The sequence below is a fragment of the Apodemus sylvaticus genome, chromosome 22 (genome assembly GCF_947179515.1).
Source record: "Apodemus sylvaticus chromosome 22, mApoSyl1.1, whole genome shotgun sequence".
Classification (NCBI taxonomy): domain Eukaryota; kingdom Metazoa; phylum Chordata; class Mammalia; order Rodentia; family Muridae; genus Apodemus; species Apodemus sylvaticus.
Window position 1 is genome coordinate 32,349,650 of NC_067493.1, and position 16,792 is coordinate 32,366,441.

Below are 16,792 nucleotides of genomic sequence, written 5' to 3' on the forward strand. Positions count from 1 at the left end.
GGGGAACCTGCTTCTCCCCCTCAACCGATGCTCGCACACAGAGCTTCCCAAGCCGCGGCCCAATTTTATTTACACTCATTGCAAAGCATGACAGGGTTAAACGACAGGTACAGGGGGTGGGGACTAGGGGTCATGGGCACTGTAGAGGTGGACGACAGGGGTCCGGGAGAGGAGGGAAGGCGATGGGGAGGATGGACCGGCTCCCAGGGACAGAGAGCAGGTGAGGCTGCCTTCAGGATTTGGACTTGGAGACAGCCAGTCCAATGAGTCCAGCCAGGCCCGCCACACCCAGGGCCATGCCACCAACGATGGCCATGCCTACCAGTCCATCTGGAAAAGGAAGAGGGAGGCAGGCGTGAGCAGACCAGTCCCACCGCCACCTCCACCCCAGTCCCTGACCATTCTCCTCGCCACAGAAGAGGGGTACCTGTACCCAGAGTCTGCAGGCTGGGACTCCAGGGCTACAGAGACCCTTGGAGGGTAGGTCTGATGAAGGACTCGGACTCGTGTGTGTGTGTGTGTGTGTGTGTGTCCCCGCACGCCCGCAAGTCTGTGTTCCCCAGGGCAGTCGACAGAGGCTTGTCACCTTTCTTCATGGCCTTGTCAATCAGGCGTTCCAGCTCCCTGGCCTGGTTGTTCTGGGGCTCGGTCTGCAACAGTCCTCGCACGTACTTTAGAGCCTTTTCATACTCCTGCGATCAGAAAGGCACATCTCAAACCGCACACGCCCCTCGGGATGGGCCTCCTGCCACCCCTCACCCAGGGGTGTCCTCCCCCAGCTGGCTCATCCTTCCTCCCCCTCCACCCGTTAGAGCCCCACCCCACAGAGTAGAGTTCACAAACAGCCCAGCTGTGGGGGGGTGATAAGCTCGCAGAGATAACAGCTCCAGGCACTGGGCTGCACCCCAACCTGACGTCAGCGTGGTCCCCACACCCCGATACTCTCACCTTCCCTCAGAGCCTGCCCTGGGATTACTCTGAACCCACACAGCCACCGTCACCCCAGCCCGCTGCCCTTCGCTGGCGGCTCGGGCCGTACCTTGAGCCGGTAGTTGCCCACGGCCAGGTAGAAGACGTAGTCCCGCTGCTCCTCCTTGCTTCCTTTGGGCAACAGCTCTGGAGGGGGAGGGGAGGAGAATATGGAGTCTTTTTCTAGCTCTGTGCTATGGATCCTGCTTCGCTGCCTCGCTCTAGGATCCTGGGAGGGTGGCTCTCCTGGACCTGTTACCTCCTATCACCCCCAGCTTTCCAGTCACAGGCCCGAGGCAGCCATGAGCCTGCCAGACACCCACGGCGGATGCCGGGGATGCCCAGCGATGTATGGATGGGTGCATTCCCACTGGCCAGCTCTGGGACCTACTGCAAGGTCACCTCCTGCACGACGTTCATCTTGCTGAGGATGACTGGACTTCTGAGTGGTACAGGGCACGGCTGCCTTAGGCTGGGAGTGGAATCAAAGCACTGTTTCCCACGCAGCACACATGCACTCCATAGACTGAGCTCTGGTTTTTGTCGAGACAGGGTTTCTCTGCTGTGTAGCCCTGGCTGTCCTGCAACTCACTCTATAGGCCAGGCTGGCCTCAAACTCAGAGATCCTCCTGCTTCTGCCTCCACAGTGCTGGGATTACAGGCGTGCGCCACCACCGCCTGGCACTTGCCCCCTTTCTTAACGTAGCTTCCCTGAGTGACCCTTGCCTGACTTGTTTTTCATTTCATTCTGTGTGTGTGTGTGTCTTTGTTAAGGAATTAAGACAGGCATGCGCTATGCTGTCCAGGCTGATTCTAATCTCCCCATCAGGCTGTTCGGCCTCTTCGGCGCTGGAGTTACGGTGCGCGCAGCGACCACACTTCGGCACTAACTCGCTGGGCAGAGATGCAGGCTCCTCAGGACCTGCCTGTGTCCCCAGATGAGACTCGGCTGTTCGGGGACCACTTCCGCTGTTGTGCTCTACTGTCAAAGAAACCTAAAAATCCAAGCTGATCAAAGTAGGGGGACAGTATTTGCTTTTACAAAGGCCCCAGAGCTGGTGGCACCCCTGAATTCCCAGCACTAAGGTGCTTGAAGCAGGATTCACAGGCTGAAGCACCGTGAGCTATTTACAGATCCTGTGCCAAAATCGAAAATGACTAAATCATAGTTTTACTTTTGTTACTACAGTATTATCCCTTAATAGCCTCTGGGATTATGCCAAGGTGGCCTACAGATTTCAAAATCTACAGATGGAAGGTCTGTCTATAAAATTAAACAGTATTTACACAGAACCTACCTATATTCTCCAAAGATGCTTTTTTTTTTTTGAGACAGGAGCTCATGTAGTCCAGGCTGACCTCAAATTTGGTCAGTATTTGCTGACTCTGGCCTTGAACTGCTGTTCTTCCTGCCTCCACCTCCACAGTCAAGGTTCTGTGAATTACGTCCTTCACCTTTGGAGTGCTGGGATCACATGGCCTTGATACCACTAGCCCCTCGGATATTTTATCTCTCTAGGATTTTCTAAATTACTGTTATCCAATACAACGTAAATGCTAGATTAACAGCACTTAGTAACTGAACCACAAGTGTTTTGTGTACGTTGTGTGCGTGCAGATGGATGTGCGGAGGCCAGGGGACGTCTGGTGTTTTGCTTTCACCCTCCACAGCATCCCCTAGAGGATGGGTCTCCACCTGAACCTGGGCTAGGACCACAGCCACCCACCTGTCGCTCACCCGAACTCTGCTCTCTATACAGACACTCGTGGCCACACTCAGCTTTTGCTGTGGGTGCCGGGGATTTGAACTCGGGTCTTTGTGCCTGGACAGGATGCCCTGAGTCATCTCCCCAGCCTGAGAACATTTTTCTCCCGCAGCATTTTCCATCTGAATGAATGTTCAGATGTTGAAATCGGGGCTACAGAGACTCAATCTAGCCCTTTGCTGCTGTGAATTCACCGGTGATGACCGAGTGACGGATGTGCTCTAAGGGGAGGCTTCCATGTTGGAAAGGGTCCTCGAGGGGTGAGGTCAAGGACAGCAGAGGGCTGGCTGGCGGCTGGAAAGCGGGAGACCCAGCGCCTTACCCTCCAGCAGCATGATGCCTCTGCGGATGTCCTCATTGTATTTGCTGCGCACCAGGCACCAGGCATATTCAAACTGCGTGCTCTTGGACACTGAGCCAGCTGCCTGCTCAGACTGAAATTTCCTTTCAAAGTTCTGTCAATAGAGAAAAGAACAATCATTTAGAAACAAAGGGCACCCCCCTGTTCTCCAGCTAACTTAATGTCTACATCCCAGTTAGACCACATTTTCCTATCTGCCGCCTTTCCCTTCTAGATCTTGGTACCCCGAGGTCCAGCTTCTGTCATCCCCATCCCTGGGTTCCAAGCTCTGTGCTCTCCCCTTCAGAAGGTCCCTGAACCCAGCCCCTAGTGGTACCAAGAGGAGATGCCACCTGGCGGCAGCTGCAGGCACTGCTCTCAAACCAGCTGACCCAAGTGGCTGAAGAGTAAACATATTGTCCCAGAGCTAAACGACCTTCTACGTGGCCTTTTCCTTGTGGCCGCTGGTCCCGTCTCACCCTATACTCTTTTGGGCCGGCATCTGCCTGACTTTAATTCTAGGAGAGGAAAGCAAACACGACTACAAGGATACGGTGAAAATAGCACCGTGCGGGACTAAACACTAGCCAAAGTTTACACCAATGACTATGCTACTTCATCCCTGCACGAGTACTCCAAATGCCCAGCTCTGCATCACACTAAGACCCCAGGCCTAGGTCTGAGTTGCCGAAACCCTGGAAACTACAACTCCCGACAGGCCCAGGGATACAGCGCAGATTGCCACAAGAAGCAGGATGCCGCAGAGGCTGCTGGGAGCTGTAGTTCAGCTTTCCCAGAAAGACGAAACCGGCACTGTTTGGCCTCGGTCAGCTCTCCTCAGGAACTGCCCTTTCCGATTCTGCCCTCCTCCTTCCTCCGGCCCAGACCTTACCTTCAGGTCCTCCACAGACACTAGCTCGTTCAGCACGGCCTCCATGGCCGCCGCCCCTGCAAACCTCACACTAAGGTATCTACTGGGCCACGGTCTCCATGGTCCAGTAGCAGGGGCGGAGAGACACTTCCGGCATAGACCTGTGGAGGCCCCGCCCCTTCCTCCTGTGCCCTGGGGCCAGCGGTGGCGCTAGAGCCTACGCTGGGATCCTTTGCTCTTTATGGACTCCCAGGCTGTCCTAGATCTTCCATGGATCACATTATTCTAACCAGTCTAAGAACCCCTCACTCTAGTACGCTGGATTATCTTCAATGTTTGCAATAAAATCCTAACGAGTACCAGGGGCCGGAGGGCCTCAGTGTAACACAATGCAAGAGGAATTGGTAACTATACCCTATACCCTCCCAAGACGCGACACCCCCCACCCACGGCCAACTTGAGTCACATGATCACAGCGGAGAGACACTCTTAATAGGATTCTGAAGAAAAGCTGATGGGCCAGGAAACACACAGTTTGGGGGTTAAAGGCCCATGGGTGGCTCTCTTACAGCAGCCAAGCTCAGGTGCCAGTCCCCACATGGTGCAGCTCACAACTGCCTGGATGCCTGCTCTAAGGGACCCAAGGCCCTCTTCTGACACATATGCATACACATTATTAAAATTAATAAAATTATCCCTTGCAGGGACGGATCTTTCAAATATGATGTGGCGAAACCATCTTCTTGGTGTACCCTAGGATTATGGGGTCATAAGTAATAACCCGAGGCCTTTAGCCTGAGGAGAAGCGAGAGCCAAATGCTAATTTCTGGGGTTTTAGTATTAGGAGCAGTAATGGTTAGTGACATTTTTGGATCTTTCATCTTGGCCTTTGATCACACGTGGAATTTAAGACTCACAGCAAAGACTCATCACACTTTTGCGTTTGTATGGGGTTTTTTTTTGAGACAGGATGTTACTATGTTGCCCTGGCTGGCCTTGAACTGAGATCTGCCTGCCTCTGCCTCCCAAGTGTTGGGCTCAACACTGTATACCATCACCACCAGCAGCTTAATGAATTTTTGTTGAATAAAATATGAAGAAAATTATCACCAACACCCTTCTTTGTGGTTGCACAGCTTTAATTGCACCCCTCCCACCCGTGCGCATGCTCACGTGCGGAGGCCAGAAGCCAGCCCTGTCTACTGCGCCTTAGGTGCCAGCCGCCTGGTTTCTCGTTTTTTTGTTTGTTTGTTTGTTTTTGTTTTTGGAGACAGATGCTCTCACTGCCTTTAGTTAAGGTTACTATTGCTGGGATAAAATGCTATGATCAAAGCAACTTGGGGAGGAAAGGGTTGATTCAGCTTCCGGTGCCACACCACAGTTCATCATTGAAGGAAGCCAAACAGGAATTTAAGCAAGGTAGGAACCTGGAGCCAGCAGCTGACAGAGGCCATGGAGGGCTGCTGCTTGCTTTCCTTGGCTTGCTTTTCCCTCCTCTCTTTCTTTCTCAACACAGGGTGTGTGTGTGTGTGTGTGTGTGTGTGTGTGTATCCTTGGCTGTAACAGAATTAGCTCTCTAGACCAGACTGGCTGACTCTGAACTCAGATTCGCCTACTCTGCCTCCTGACTGCTGGGATTAAAGGCACACAACCATCACCCAGCTCAGCTTGCTCTCTTACGGAACCCAGGACAGACAGACGGACGGACGGACAGACGGACCAACCACCGGACCAGGGATGGCACCACCCACAACGGTTTGGGTCCTCCCCCTTTAGTCACTAGTTAGGTACATGCCTTAGTGCCAGGTCTCTTGGAGGCATTTTCCTCAATTTAGGTCACTCCTTTGAGATAACTCTAGTTTGTGTGTCAAGTTGACAGAGGCCTGCCAGCACACTCCCTGTCCCCTGCGCTATGATTCTGAAACCTGCAGCAATCACAGGCCCTCTGCACGTGCCGTCCTTGCTCTTCAGAATCCATCTTCTACCCCTGCCCCTGCTTATTGGTTTATTCATTCCCGACTGAGCATTTCCTAAGTGTCGGTCACTATTTTAAGTACAGGGAACGACACTGATAAAAATAAAACTTCTGTCCTTATGCATTTCATATGGGGAGGGGCATGAATTAATAAAAAGAGTTGGGAATGGTAGGGCACCAAGTGCTTATAATCCTAGCACTTGGGAGGTGGAGGCAGGAGGATGAGGAAGTGTAAGATCATCCTTGGCTATAGCAAGTTCAAGTCCAGCCTGACGTACATGAGCTCCTCTTGGGAGTCAGACAATCCAAGGCTTTCTCAGAGGCCTGGGTGAAAGGGCAAAAGACGTCAGTTCTGTGTCACTGTCGGGGAGCCGACCTGGCCGCGTCTGAGGCTGGAGGCCCGGGCCTGGAAGGAGTGAGGGCTGCGGCTGCTCAGGACTCTACTCTCTGCCCTGGGCGACGGCTGGTAGTCCTTAGAGGTGTATGTCTGAGGTATGCCGAGTTCTCTTTGCCAACATTGTCCAATTTAGCTACTTTGGGCCACTCTCCAGAAGACGCTGTATTTCTTAATAAACTTGGTGGCATAAATCACCCACTTACGCAAGACCTCCTGGTCCCAGGCGTCAGCTTAACTTTTTGTCCCCACTCTGGCCCCTTAACACACAGCTTGCTACTCAGGACCTTTATCTGATGCGTGCGGGAGGCAGAGGGCAGGCAGATCTCCGTGAATTTGAGGCTAGCCTGGCCCACTGAGTGAGTTTCCAGGATAGCCAGGGCTATGCAGAGAGAGCCTGTCTTCAAACACCAAAAGAATAGAATAGAATAGAATAGAATAGAATAGAATAGAATAGAATAGAATAGAATAGAAAACAGTCTGCTCTTCCAGAAGTCCTGAGCTCAGTTCCCAGTTCTGCCAGGTGGTCCACCTCCTTCTAGAAGTCCAGTGCTAGGGATCGGATGCTCTTGGCCTCTGTGGGCAGGGCCAAGGGACCTGACTCTGTGCACCTGACGTTCACAGAAGCTCATGCAGACATTCGTATGTTTAAAAGTACATCTTTTTAAAAATGAAAAGCAAACAAAACTCCAAACATTGTAGCAAAGTGATAGACACATAAAATTTGGTGTCTGGCCCAAGGTTCCTAGGATCCCTGGTTTTGTCTGGTTTTGTTTTGTTTTGTTTAAGATGGGGTTTTTCACTATGTGGCTCTGTAGCCCTGGCTGACCTGGAATGGTCTACGTGGCCCAGGATAACCTCAAACTCATACAGATCAACTGCCTCTGCCTCCAAGTGCTGGGATTAAAGGTGTGAGGTACCACACCCAGATAGGATCCCTGATGGGGTCAGGGAGCACCGGAGTCCTGAATCCCTTGCATCTTCCTAAGGAATGAAAAAGATTTCCACTCTCATCAAACGGGTCTCGGCAGGTCCTGGGCGGCTGTCGGGATGGAGGCTAGTCACAGAAGAAACCCAGTCCGGATGGAGAGCTTGGAACTGCGTGTCTTACCCACCCCTCATTCACAGGGTAGGGAGAGGGCTGGAGGGAGTCAATAATTAATCAAACGAAACCTCCCATAAACAGCTCTCAGCTGTGGAGTCCGAGCTCCTGTGCTGGCAATCACGGGGAAGTATCATGAACACCATGCATGAATTACTCTCTGTCCCCACACATAGCTCGTGAACCTCTTCCAATTGGCCAATGTGGAGTTACACCTTTTCCTAAGAAACCAGAGGTGGCACGTGCGTCCTTGAGTGCCCGGCCATTACTGCTCTTTATCCACCCCGGAGCTCTCAATGTGAAACTCAGAAGTGCCAGGGGCCACCTGGGATCTGTGAGGGCTGTCCGCAGCAAGCTAACTTGTGTGTTCAGATGCCAGCTCACGCTGAGATAGTGTCAGCACTGGACGCTTCCCCCCACCCCCAAAATAGGGTTCGAGAGCACCACCTGGGATCCAGAGAACTCAAGCATGGGTAGATAGATGTTTTGAGAGAAGTCATTTTCTCATTTAAACAATGGGGACTGGGGCTGGGGCTGGGGCTCAGGGTGTTGTCTAGTAAATATGTGACCTAGGATTGGTCACTAGTACAGGAAGACAATAGAGATGTTTGCTGTCAAACCTGATGAGTTTGGTCCCTAGGACCCATATGGTGGAAAGAGCCAACTTTCACCACACCGTCCTCTCCACACTCAGACTGTAGCATATGTGAATTGTCCACAACAGACCAACAAATGTGTATGGGGTGGGGGCGCGGGACCACCACAAATGAAAACAAAACCCACGACGGAATCTGGGGAATTGAAATTCCGAGGAAGAGGAGGACACGCAAGGTCTCAGTGATGCACTCAGAGAGAGCAGAGTCCTGGTACTGGCACAGCGACATGAAGGAAGGGACAGCACAGGTAAAAGGGGAGAGTGCTCCAAGGGCACGGGCGCACTGGCTGTGCAGGTCGTGGGCCCCAAATCCTGCTATTCAGGACCAGGGAAGAAGCCCACCAGTTCAAGGCACACCCCAGTTAAAGACTGAATTCAAGGCCAAGAGACTTGGAATGACCTCACACCTCAAAATAAATAAAGGGTGTGGGGGTGGGGGAGAGAGAAAGAGAGAGAGAGAGAGAGAGAGAGAGAGAGAGATGGCACAATGGTTAAGAGAACTTAATTCTCTTGCAGAAGACCCAAATTTGGTTCCCAGCAACCACAATTGTTCCAGAGGATATGACATACCCTTCTGGTCTCCAAGGACACCTACACTCATGTGCACACACGCACATACAGACACATGTATGCAAGTAATAAAAATAAAATAACTGGCTTTATTTTGCATGTATGCTTTGTTTGCATGTATGTATGTGCAGCATGTGCATGCCGGAATGCCTTGGAGACTCAGGTGAGAGGATCAAATCCCCGGAAGCTGGAGTTATGGATAGTTTACAAGCCACCTCGTGGGTGATGGGAAGGGAACCTAGATCCTTTGAAAGAGCAACAAGTGTTCTTAACTGTGGAGCCATTTCTCCTGCCCCCTGAATAAATTACTTAAAGAACAAAATTAAATTAAAGCTGGGTATGGAAGTGCATGTCTTTAATTCCAGGACTCAAGAGGCAGAAGCAGAACCTTTATGAGCTCAAGCGTAGCTTCGTCTACACAGTGAGTTCTAGGTCAGCTGAAAGTACAAGGAGAGACCCTGTCTCGAAAACGAACAAACAAACAAATAAACAGAAGGCCAGGCGGGCCTTGGTGGTGGTGCATGCCTTTAGTCCCAGCACTCTGGGAGGCAGAGGTAGGTGGATTTCTGAGTTCAAGGCCAGCCTGGTCTACAGAGTGAGCTCCAGGACAGCCAGGGCTACGCAGAGAAACCCTGTCTCAAAAAAACCAAAAAAAAAAAAACAAAAAAAAACAAAAAAAAAAACAAAATTCAACAATAAACAGAAGGCCAAGGATAGAACTTGCTGTAGAGTCCCTGCCTAGAATCCCCCAGGGAGGGGCTGGGAGCGTGGCTCAGTGGTAGAGTACTTCCCAAGCATATGCTGAGTTCCTTCTATCTGTAGCACTGAACAAGGACTTCAGGAAGTCTGACCAGCAGAGTTGGTGAAATTGTGTGAGACCAGGTTGACAAACAGGTTTTTGCTTTGGCAGACCTAATGAGCACCTACCTATTCAATAACTCCTTAGCGTAGGTAGCCTTGTGAGCCACAAGGAAACAAGTTCTAGAAAGTTCTGTCACCTGTCCAATGTTACACAGAATTTTACTTTTATTTATTTATTTGTTTATTTATTTTTGGTTTTTCGAGACAGGGTTTCTCTGTGTAGCCCTGGCTATCCTGGAACTCACTCTGTAGACCAGGCTGGCCTCGAACTCAGAAATCCACCTGCCTCCGTCTCCCAAGTGCTGGGATTAAAGGCATGTGCTCTACAGCCCGGCTCTTTTTTTTTTTTTTTTTTTTTTTTTTTTTTACAGCCCGGCTTTTTATTTTTGATTTTAGTATTATTGGGTTTAACAGTTTGTTATGGTTATCACTTTAAAATACAGTCCATTATCATCAGTTTTTGTTAAATTATGTGTGTGTCTAATGTGTATGTCAAAGCTATTGATAAAGTATGGAACTTAGAGGACAATTTTATAAAGTTGGTTCTCTCTTTCCAGCTTTACCATGGTGGTGGTAGTGGTGATGGTGGAGGTGGTGGTGGTGGTGGTGGTGCCAAACTCATGCATCAGAGCTGTTCAATAAGTTCTTTCCCCGCTGGGCCATCTTTCCAACCCTGGACCCAGGAGTTTTAGCCTAAGTCCTTCCTTAAAGAAGGTCTTCTTTCTCTTTATTTTTTTCCCTCCCTCCTTCTCTTCTTTCCCAGTCTCTAGCTTAGGCTGGCCTTGAACTCACTAAGTAGTGGAGGATGACCTTGAACTCCTCATCTCCCAGCCTCTGCCTCTCAGGTACTGTGTGGAACCATCACTCCTGCGGTATGTGGTGTTGGGGAGTGAACTCAGGATTTCACACATGCCAAGTGAATATTCTACCAATGAGCTATACCCCCAGCATCCTCCTTCTCTATTTGCTTTGGACCAAAGCTGACTTCATTTCTACACCAGGTTCTTATTGACACTTCAGCTGTTAAGACACGGGAGGGATGTGCTTGGAGCCTGGAGAGGTTAAGTCCAGGCACTCAGCTGTCCCTGTCATTTGTATAGTTTTGGAAGTGCTGCTCTGTACTTCCTGTATATTCAGATAATATTTATTCCTTCTCAGGTCTCGGATGGAACTGAAGACTAGATAGTAGTAGTCTCAGAGTTAAATTATAAAGGATCTAGAAAGTGTTTTAAGATCTAAGATGTTTTTTAGAATGTGATACATACAGATTATGAAGGTTAGAGGAAATTACAAACGGATGTCTTAAGGTTGGTAACTATAAGTTATGAAAATTAGAGAATTTAAATGTTTAAGATGGTAATGAAAAAATGATTTAGAATGATAAAGAAATCTGAGCCGGGCGGTGGTGGCGCGCGCCTGTGATCCCAGCACTCTGGGAGGCAGAGGCAGGAGGATTTCGGAGTTCGAGGCCAGCCTGGTCTACAGAGTGAGTTCCAGGACAGCCAGGGCTACACAGAGAAACCCTGTCTCGAGAAAAAAAAAAAAAAAAAGACTGGACTTTTTGAATGTAACTCTCATTTAATCGTTTTCATAATCGTTCCTTCAGTATGTTGTTTATTATTATAGGAGAAAGAGCCTTTTTATTTAGACAAAAAGAGGGAAACATAGTGGGTTAGTCTAGTCCTGCTATATATTCAAATGCTAAATTCTGTACCCCACGATCTGGTTGCCCCAAGATGAGGAAACCCTCACACATACCATCTTTTGCTATGTAAACCTTGCCCCCCAAGTCCTCCCTGATGGGACAGTAAAGATGCCCACAGCCTGGGCTGGGCAGAAGAGATGGGGCAGAGCAAACGTTCCTGGGCTTGGGGTCCGAGGCCAGGAACCACAGGACACGGGGAAGGAGGAAGCCACCACGGGGTAGACGGACTGTCCGCTCACAGCTGTGAGGCCAGCTGGTTGAGTAGGAAGCCCAGGTAGAACACGGCAAGTGATATCACAGGGTTAGTGGCAGGGAAGTAGACAAAAATATTGTAGAGGGTTGACTTCCGCCCTGCTCCAGCGCTTTTATAAATATAAAGCTTTTGTGTCTTTTATTTGGGAACTTTATGATCTAAGTGGGGTAAAAATTCCCAAAATAGTATTCACCACAAGAGGAACCCAAATATGAGGTAGTCAACACAAATCATTACATATGGTCTGGTTATGCCTCTTTAATAAAGTAAATGCCTCACTCTGTGAATTTTTTCTTCTCTTCCTGACAGGGTCTCACTGTGTAGCCCTGGTTGGCCTAGAACTTGTTATGTAGCCCAGGCTAGTCTCAAATTCATAGAGATCCACCCGCCTCTGCCTCCCTGGGATTAAAGGTGTGTGCTACCATGGCTAATAAATTTGTGTGTGTGTGTGTGTGTACCTGGAAGTCAGAGGAAAAGCCACAGGAGCCATTTCTCTCCTTTTGCCAGGTGATGACCAAACTCAAGTCCTCAGGCTTGGTGGCAAGCACCTTGTCCTAGTTCTCTTAGTTAGGTTTGATTGTTGTAACAGACCACTGACTTGCTCCACCTGCTGTCTTATAGAACCCAGGACCACCTGCCCCAAGGTGGCACCACCCACAGTGGGCTGAACCTCCCACATCAAAAAAAAAAAATCACACACACACACACACACACACACACACACACACACAAACAAACGTCCTCCAGACTTGCCCTCCAGACGCGGGCAGGCCAATCAGATGGAGCCGTTCTCTCACTTCAAGTTTCCCTTCCCAGATGACCCTGGCTTGCTTGGGTCAGGAGGGCAAAGAACTGAGCAGCACACAGCTGGGCCGTCTCGCCAGTCCTTAAGTTTGTAATTACTTCCTCACTTCCACTGACCGCAGGCTTGGCCTAGATCAGCAGGGGAGGGGGAGGAACAGTGCAGGTTAACTCTAAGCGCCCCCCAGGCAAAGCAGTCCCCAGGGACTATTTTTTTTTAAGGTGGTTCAGTAGTAAAGTCACCCCGCACACAGTCATCTCCAGTTCTATGGGAACTGTAGCTCTGATGTCATCATCGTGGTTAGGGATGCTGTTTGCTCTGCACTGTTTTGCAGTGTGCCACTTGTGATACGATGGGATTAATCCTGGCCTCCTGACTTAGACTGGGAGGTCTGTGAGGGCAGGACCTCTGTCTATCTGCTCTTACCTAGCCCAGTTCAGTGCCTAAGAGCACTGGATACTCAAGTCCTAACTACCGAGGAAATCGATTCTTGTTAGTGCTAACTTTAAAAACAATTATTTTTCACTTTGCGTGTATGGGTATTTTGCCTGCAAGCATGTATGTGTGCCACATGTATGGTGTCCTCGGAGGCCAGAAGGGAGTTCTGGCTCCCTTGGAAGTAGAATTATAGATGGTTGTGAGCCAGTGTGTTGTGGCTGGGAATCTAACTTGGGTTTTCTACAAGAGCAACAAGTATTCTTAATCTCTGAGCCAAATCTCCATCCCTCATTATTAACTTTTGAAAAATTTATCACTAGTAGTGTTTGTGTGCATGTGTGTGTATTTGCATGTGCATGTGGACGCCAGAAAGCGACATCCAATGTTTTCCACGACTGCCCCCACCTTAATCTTACAAGACGGGGTCTCTCCCAGGTTTCTCTTCTCCTCCCTCCAGCACCTGGGTTACAGATGGGCACAGTCAAATCTGGCTTTTATGTGAGTGTGGGCTGGGGAATCTACATTCAGATCTCACTCTTGATGGAAAGACACATTTCTCCCATGTGTGGGAGGCAGGGTCCCAATAGCCCAGGTGAGCTTTAAAGTCCTGTTTCTACAGCCTTGACTTCCCAATTTACAATTTATAGGTGTGCATTAGCACACCCAACTTCATTATTAACTTTCTGGAAAGTTCTAACATAATATAGAGTCAGTCACAATGTGGTTTGGCTAAGTAATATACTCTGGGGAAATGGTCAATGAAAGGGGAAGAAAAGCAAAAGGAGAAGACAGGCACGAAGACTTTCACTTTTGCATCATCTGAGAGGGAAGCCACCGGGGATGGTTTGATTAAATCGTGCTACGCAGGCTTAAACATCACATACATATTGGTTTGGGGACTGCAGATGGGACTACTCAAAGCAAAACAAAACACTTCCTAGCTCTGGGATGAGTGTGTTGATGGTCCGAGACTAAATTTGGCCATGGTCGGGGTTCTGGGCCCCGAGTCCCTTGAGCCCACGAAGTCTGTTGTCAGTGGTTAGCGCAGGAGTGCTCGGCAAAACCTGACCAGGACTCCATTTTTGGAAGTTTCCAACCTTCAGTGACCTCCCCTCCACTTCTCAGTTGCCCTGGCTAGGTGGGGAGTTAAAATGTCCTCTCACACCCTATAAAGCAGCTACGACACGCCAAGCATCCTTCTCGGCTCTAGATAACAGAACTCTTGTTCTCAAGGAGGTACACCGTTGTGAAAGAGCCCTGGACTGCTAATGAATACATATTATATAATCAGCAAGTTCCTGCTTCCAGTCCATCAACACGGCCAAACATTGCTACATTTCATGGCCAAAATCAGAGCGCTGCATGTTCTCATTAAAAACAGCCGACAGTGGTGGTGATGCTAGCTAGCACTTGGGAGGCTGAGGCAGGGGGACCGGTGAGTTCCAGGCTACATGGCAAGATTTTGTCTCAAAAAAAAAAATCAAAGCTACACAAGACAGTGTTTGAAAAATTCAACCCTCAGGATCGACTCCACTTACCCTTGCAGCTTCATCTCTGGGCATCCATGTAACCCTGCACCCTGGTTTTTATCCGTGGCGATCTATCAACCGGAGTCTTTCATCCTGCACCGCACATAGGCCCAGGGCTGTTCTGTACAGGCACTTTGCGGGTTCATCCCTTAACTTGCAACACTGTAACTCTTCCTGCTACAGCTACTGTGCTTCATTCATCTTTTCTGACAAAGGACAGCCCCTTGAGGACAGCCTCGGGGTAGGAGTAACGGCAGGCATTACAGAAAGCACGCTTGGGTCCCTCTGGGAAGCCTGAACTTCCGGGTGGTGACTCCTTGGGGGCTTCTCTAGGAAGTCGGCTCGGTGCTCTGGAGGACCCGGAGCTGCTACTTTGGGAAGAGAAGAGTCTGCGCAGTAGCTGCCCTCCAAAGGGAGGCGGGGCCGAGCGGGCCAAGGGCGGGGCGAGAGGACCGCGCTGGCCAGTGAACGCGCGCTGCTCCACAAGGGGCGGGGCAACACTAGGAGGGCGGGGCGCTACCGGACGCTGGGAAAAGGGTCTTTCCTTCCCTCAGCGTTTTCAAAAGATTCTTATGGATCCATGATATGGCTCAGCGGGAACAGGTGCTTGCCGTCAAGCCTTATAATGTGAGTTCGATTCCCAGGAGTCTTATGGTGAAACGAGAGAGCCACACATCCACCTTGTGGTGCATGCACATACACAAAATAAATAAAATGTAATAAAAATGATTTATTATTTTTAAATTAAGGTGTGTGCTTGTGTGTGTGTGTGTGTGTGTGTGTGTGTTGCATAGTGCCTGTGGAAGCTACTATGGGTCAACCTTGGGTGTCTTCTTCAATCCCTCTCTTTTATTTTGAGATGGTCCTGCTGTGAAGTACTGTATGGCCTGGAATGCCAAATGTAGCCAAATGTAGACCAAGCTAGCCCTCAACCCACAAATATCTGCGTGTACCTGCTTCCCCAGTGCTGAGATTAGGGTGTACACTACCAGCCTGGGCTTACTACCTTGTTTCTTGAGACAGGTTTTTCTCAATGAACCTGTGTCAGAGTTTGATCCAGGGGACAAACTGAAGGGCCACACAATCTCTCCATGAGAGTGGGTCTGTGTGAATGTAGCATGAGGTGGGGTAGGAGTTGGGGTTTTACAGGACAGAGAGAGAGAGAGACCTTAGGAGATAGAAGAGTCCAGGTACAGGTCATGGACTTACAGTTTTAAAGTAGCAGTAGATATTCGTGGGTCTAGTATGTGGATCTCCTTACAAGTCAAGTCAACTTCCCTGTGTGGAGCTTTTCAACCCCCCCCCCCCAAGGCTTTTGGGTAATTAATCCTCCAACCTGGAGCTCACCAAGTAGACTGCTCTGGCCAGCAAGCCCCAGTTATCCCCTTGTCTCTGCCTCGCCAGCTCTGGGATTATAAATACCTGCTCAGGATGCACAGCTCTTTATGTGGCCTCCGGGGAATCCAAGCTCAATTCCCCAAGCTGGTGTGGCAAGCACTCTAGCAACTGAGCCATCTTTCCAGCTCACGACAAATAGGTTGTTCGGAGAAGAGAGAAGATCACAAAATGGTGGCGACTTCCACCCTTTGGGGATGAAAGCTACCAGGCAGTTTCCTACAGTCACTAAGAAACCTGAAGTCACTTTTAGGGGCTGTCATCTCTAGCTTTTTGGCTGAGGTCTTTTGCTTTACCAGACAACAGGAATTGTGGGTAGCTGAGGAGAAGTTGCTTTGGTGTCGATAGACCTAGAATCCTAAGTCCTAAAAACAAGGGCCTGTTCCTCCAGGCTTTAGAAGCCAGTGACTTTGGCTGTTAGGTACACAGGTCAGGGTTTATTGCTCTGACTTCTAATCAGCAGAGCTATTGGCACTTGGCAGATATTGTAATCTTTGGCTTCTAGCAGCAGTGAGCAGCGGGGGAGTATTCGTTTGGGTTTTGAAATATTAGGGCCCTCCGCTCCTAGAACAGCTAGTTATAGGAATGTTCGAATCCAGCTGTTGGCTGCTGGACACCTGCAGCAGTGTTCGCCACCCCCACCTCCCACCATGTGCAGACACCCACCCCCCTACACCCACAGACAGGCACCCTGTAGAAACAGTGTGAGTCCCTGGTTAACACACCCGGAAAGGGAGTTTAGGTCACAGTGGGTACGGGTAGCCACACATCCTGCACCCCACCCTTTCCTCCCTTCTGCCTGGGAATCAGAATCTGGCTATAGGCTCTTGCTGTGAAACCTGCCCCGTCCCCAGGAACACATCAGAAAGAAGCCCCTGCTCCTGCTGAGTGGACCTCAGAGCTCCCAGAAGCCCCTGCTCCTGCTGAGTGGACTTCAGAGCTCCCAGCATGCTGCTGTGACATGCCACTAGCAGTCTGTCTGTCCACGGCCTTGGTACTTCTGATCGACTCCTTACCTTTAACACTTCCTCTCAGTATCCCCCTGTACCTGACATCGTCACTAATGTTCCTGTTCTCGTCCTGGAGTGTCTGAGACATGGGCTCATAAGGCTTGACGGCTCCCTGAAGCGCCTCCAGGGACAGGTGCCTGTGGTTTGTTTTTTAGAT

General features: G+C 49.9%; 1 protein-coding gene across 2 annotated transcripts; it reads right to left on the bottom strand.

Annotated features, from left to right (window-relative positions):
• Positions 1 to 44: 44 nt before the first annotated feature.
• On the bottom strand, positions 45 to 14,311 carry Fis1 (fission, mitochondrial 1). Of its 2 annotated transcripts, none has more exons than XM_052168143.1 (5): positions 14,240 to 14,311; positions 3,058 to 3,190; positions 1,040 to 1,116; positions 587 to 692; positions 45 to 330 (listed from the first exon to the last, which is right to left on the bottom strand). In XM_052168143.1, exons 1-5 carry the CDS (start codon positions 14,261 to 14,263, stop codon positions 233 to 235), a joined length of 438 nt encoding a protein of 145 aa, XP_052024103.1. In that variant the 5' UTR covers positions 14,264 to 14,311; the 3' UTR covers positions 45 to 232. The 2 variants fall into 2 exon arrangements, with proteins under 2 accessions (XP_052024103.1, XP_052024102.1); XM_052168142.1 differs by lacking the exon at positions 14,240 to 14,311 and adding an exon at positions 3,968 to 4,116.
• Positions 14,312 to 16,792: the final 2,481 nt, after the last annotated feature.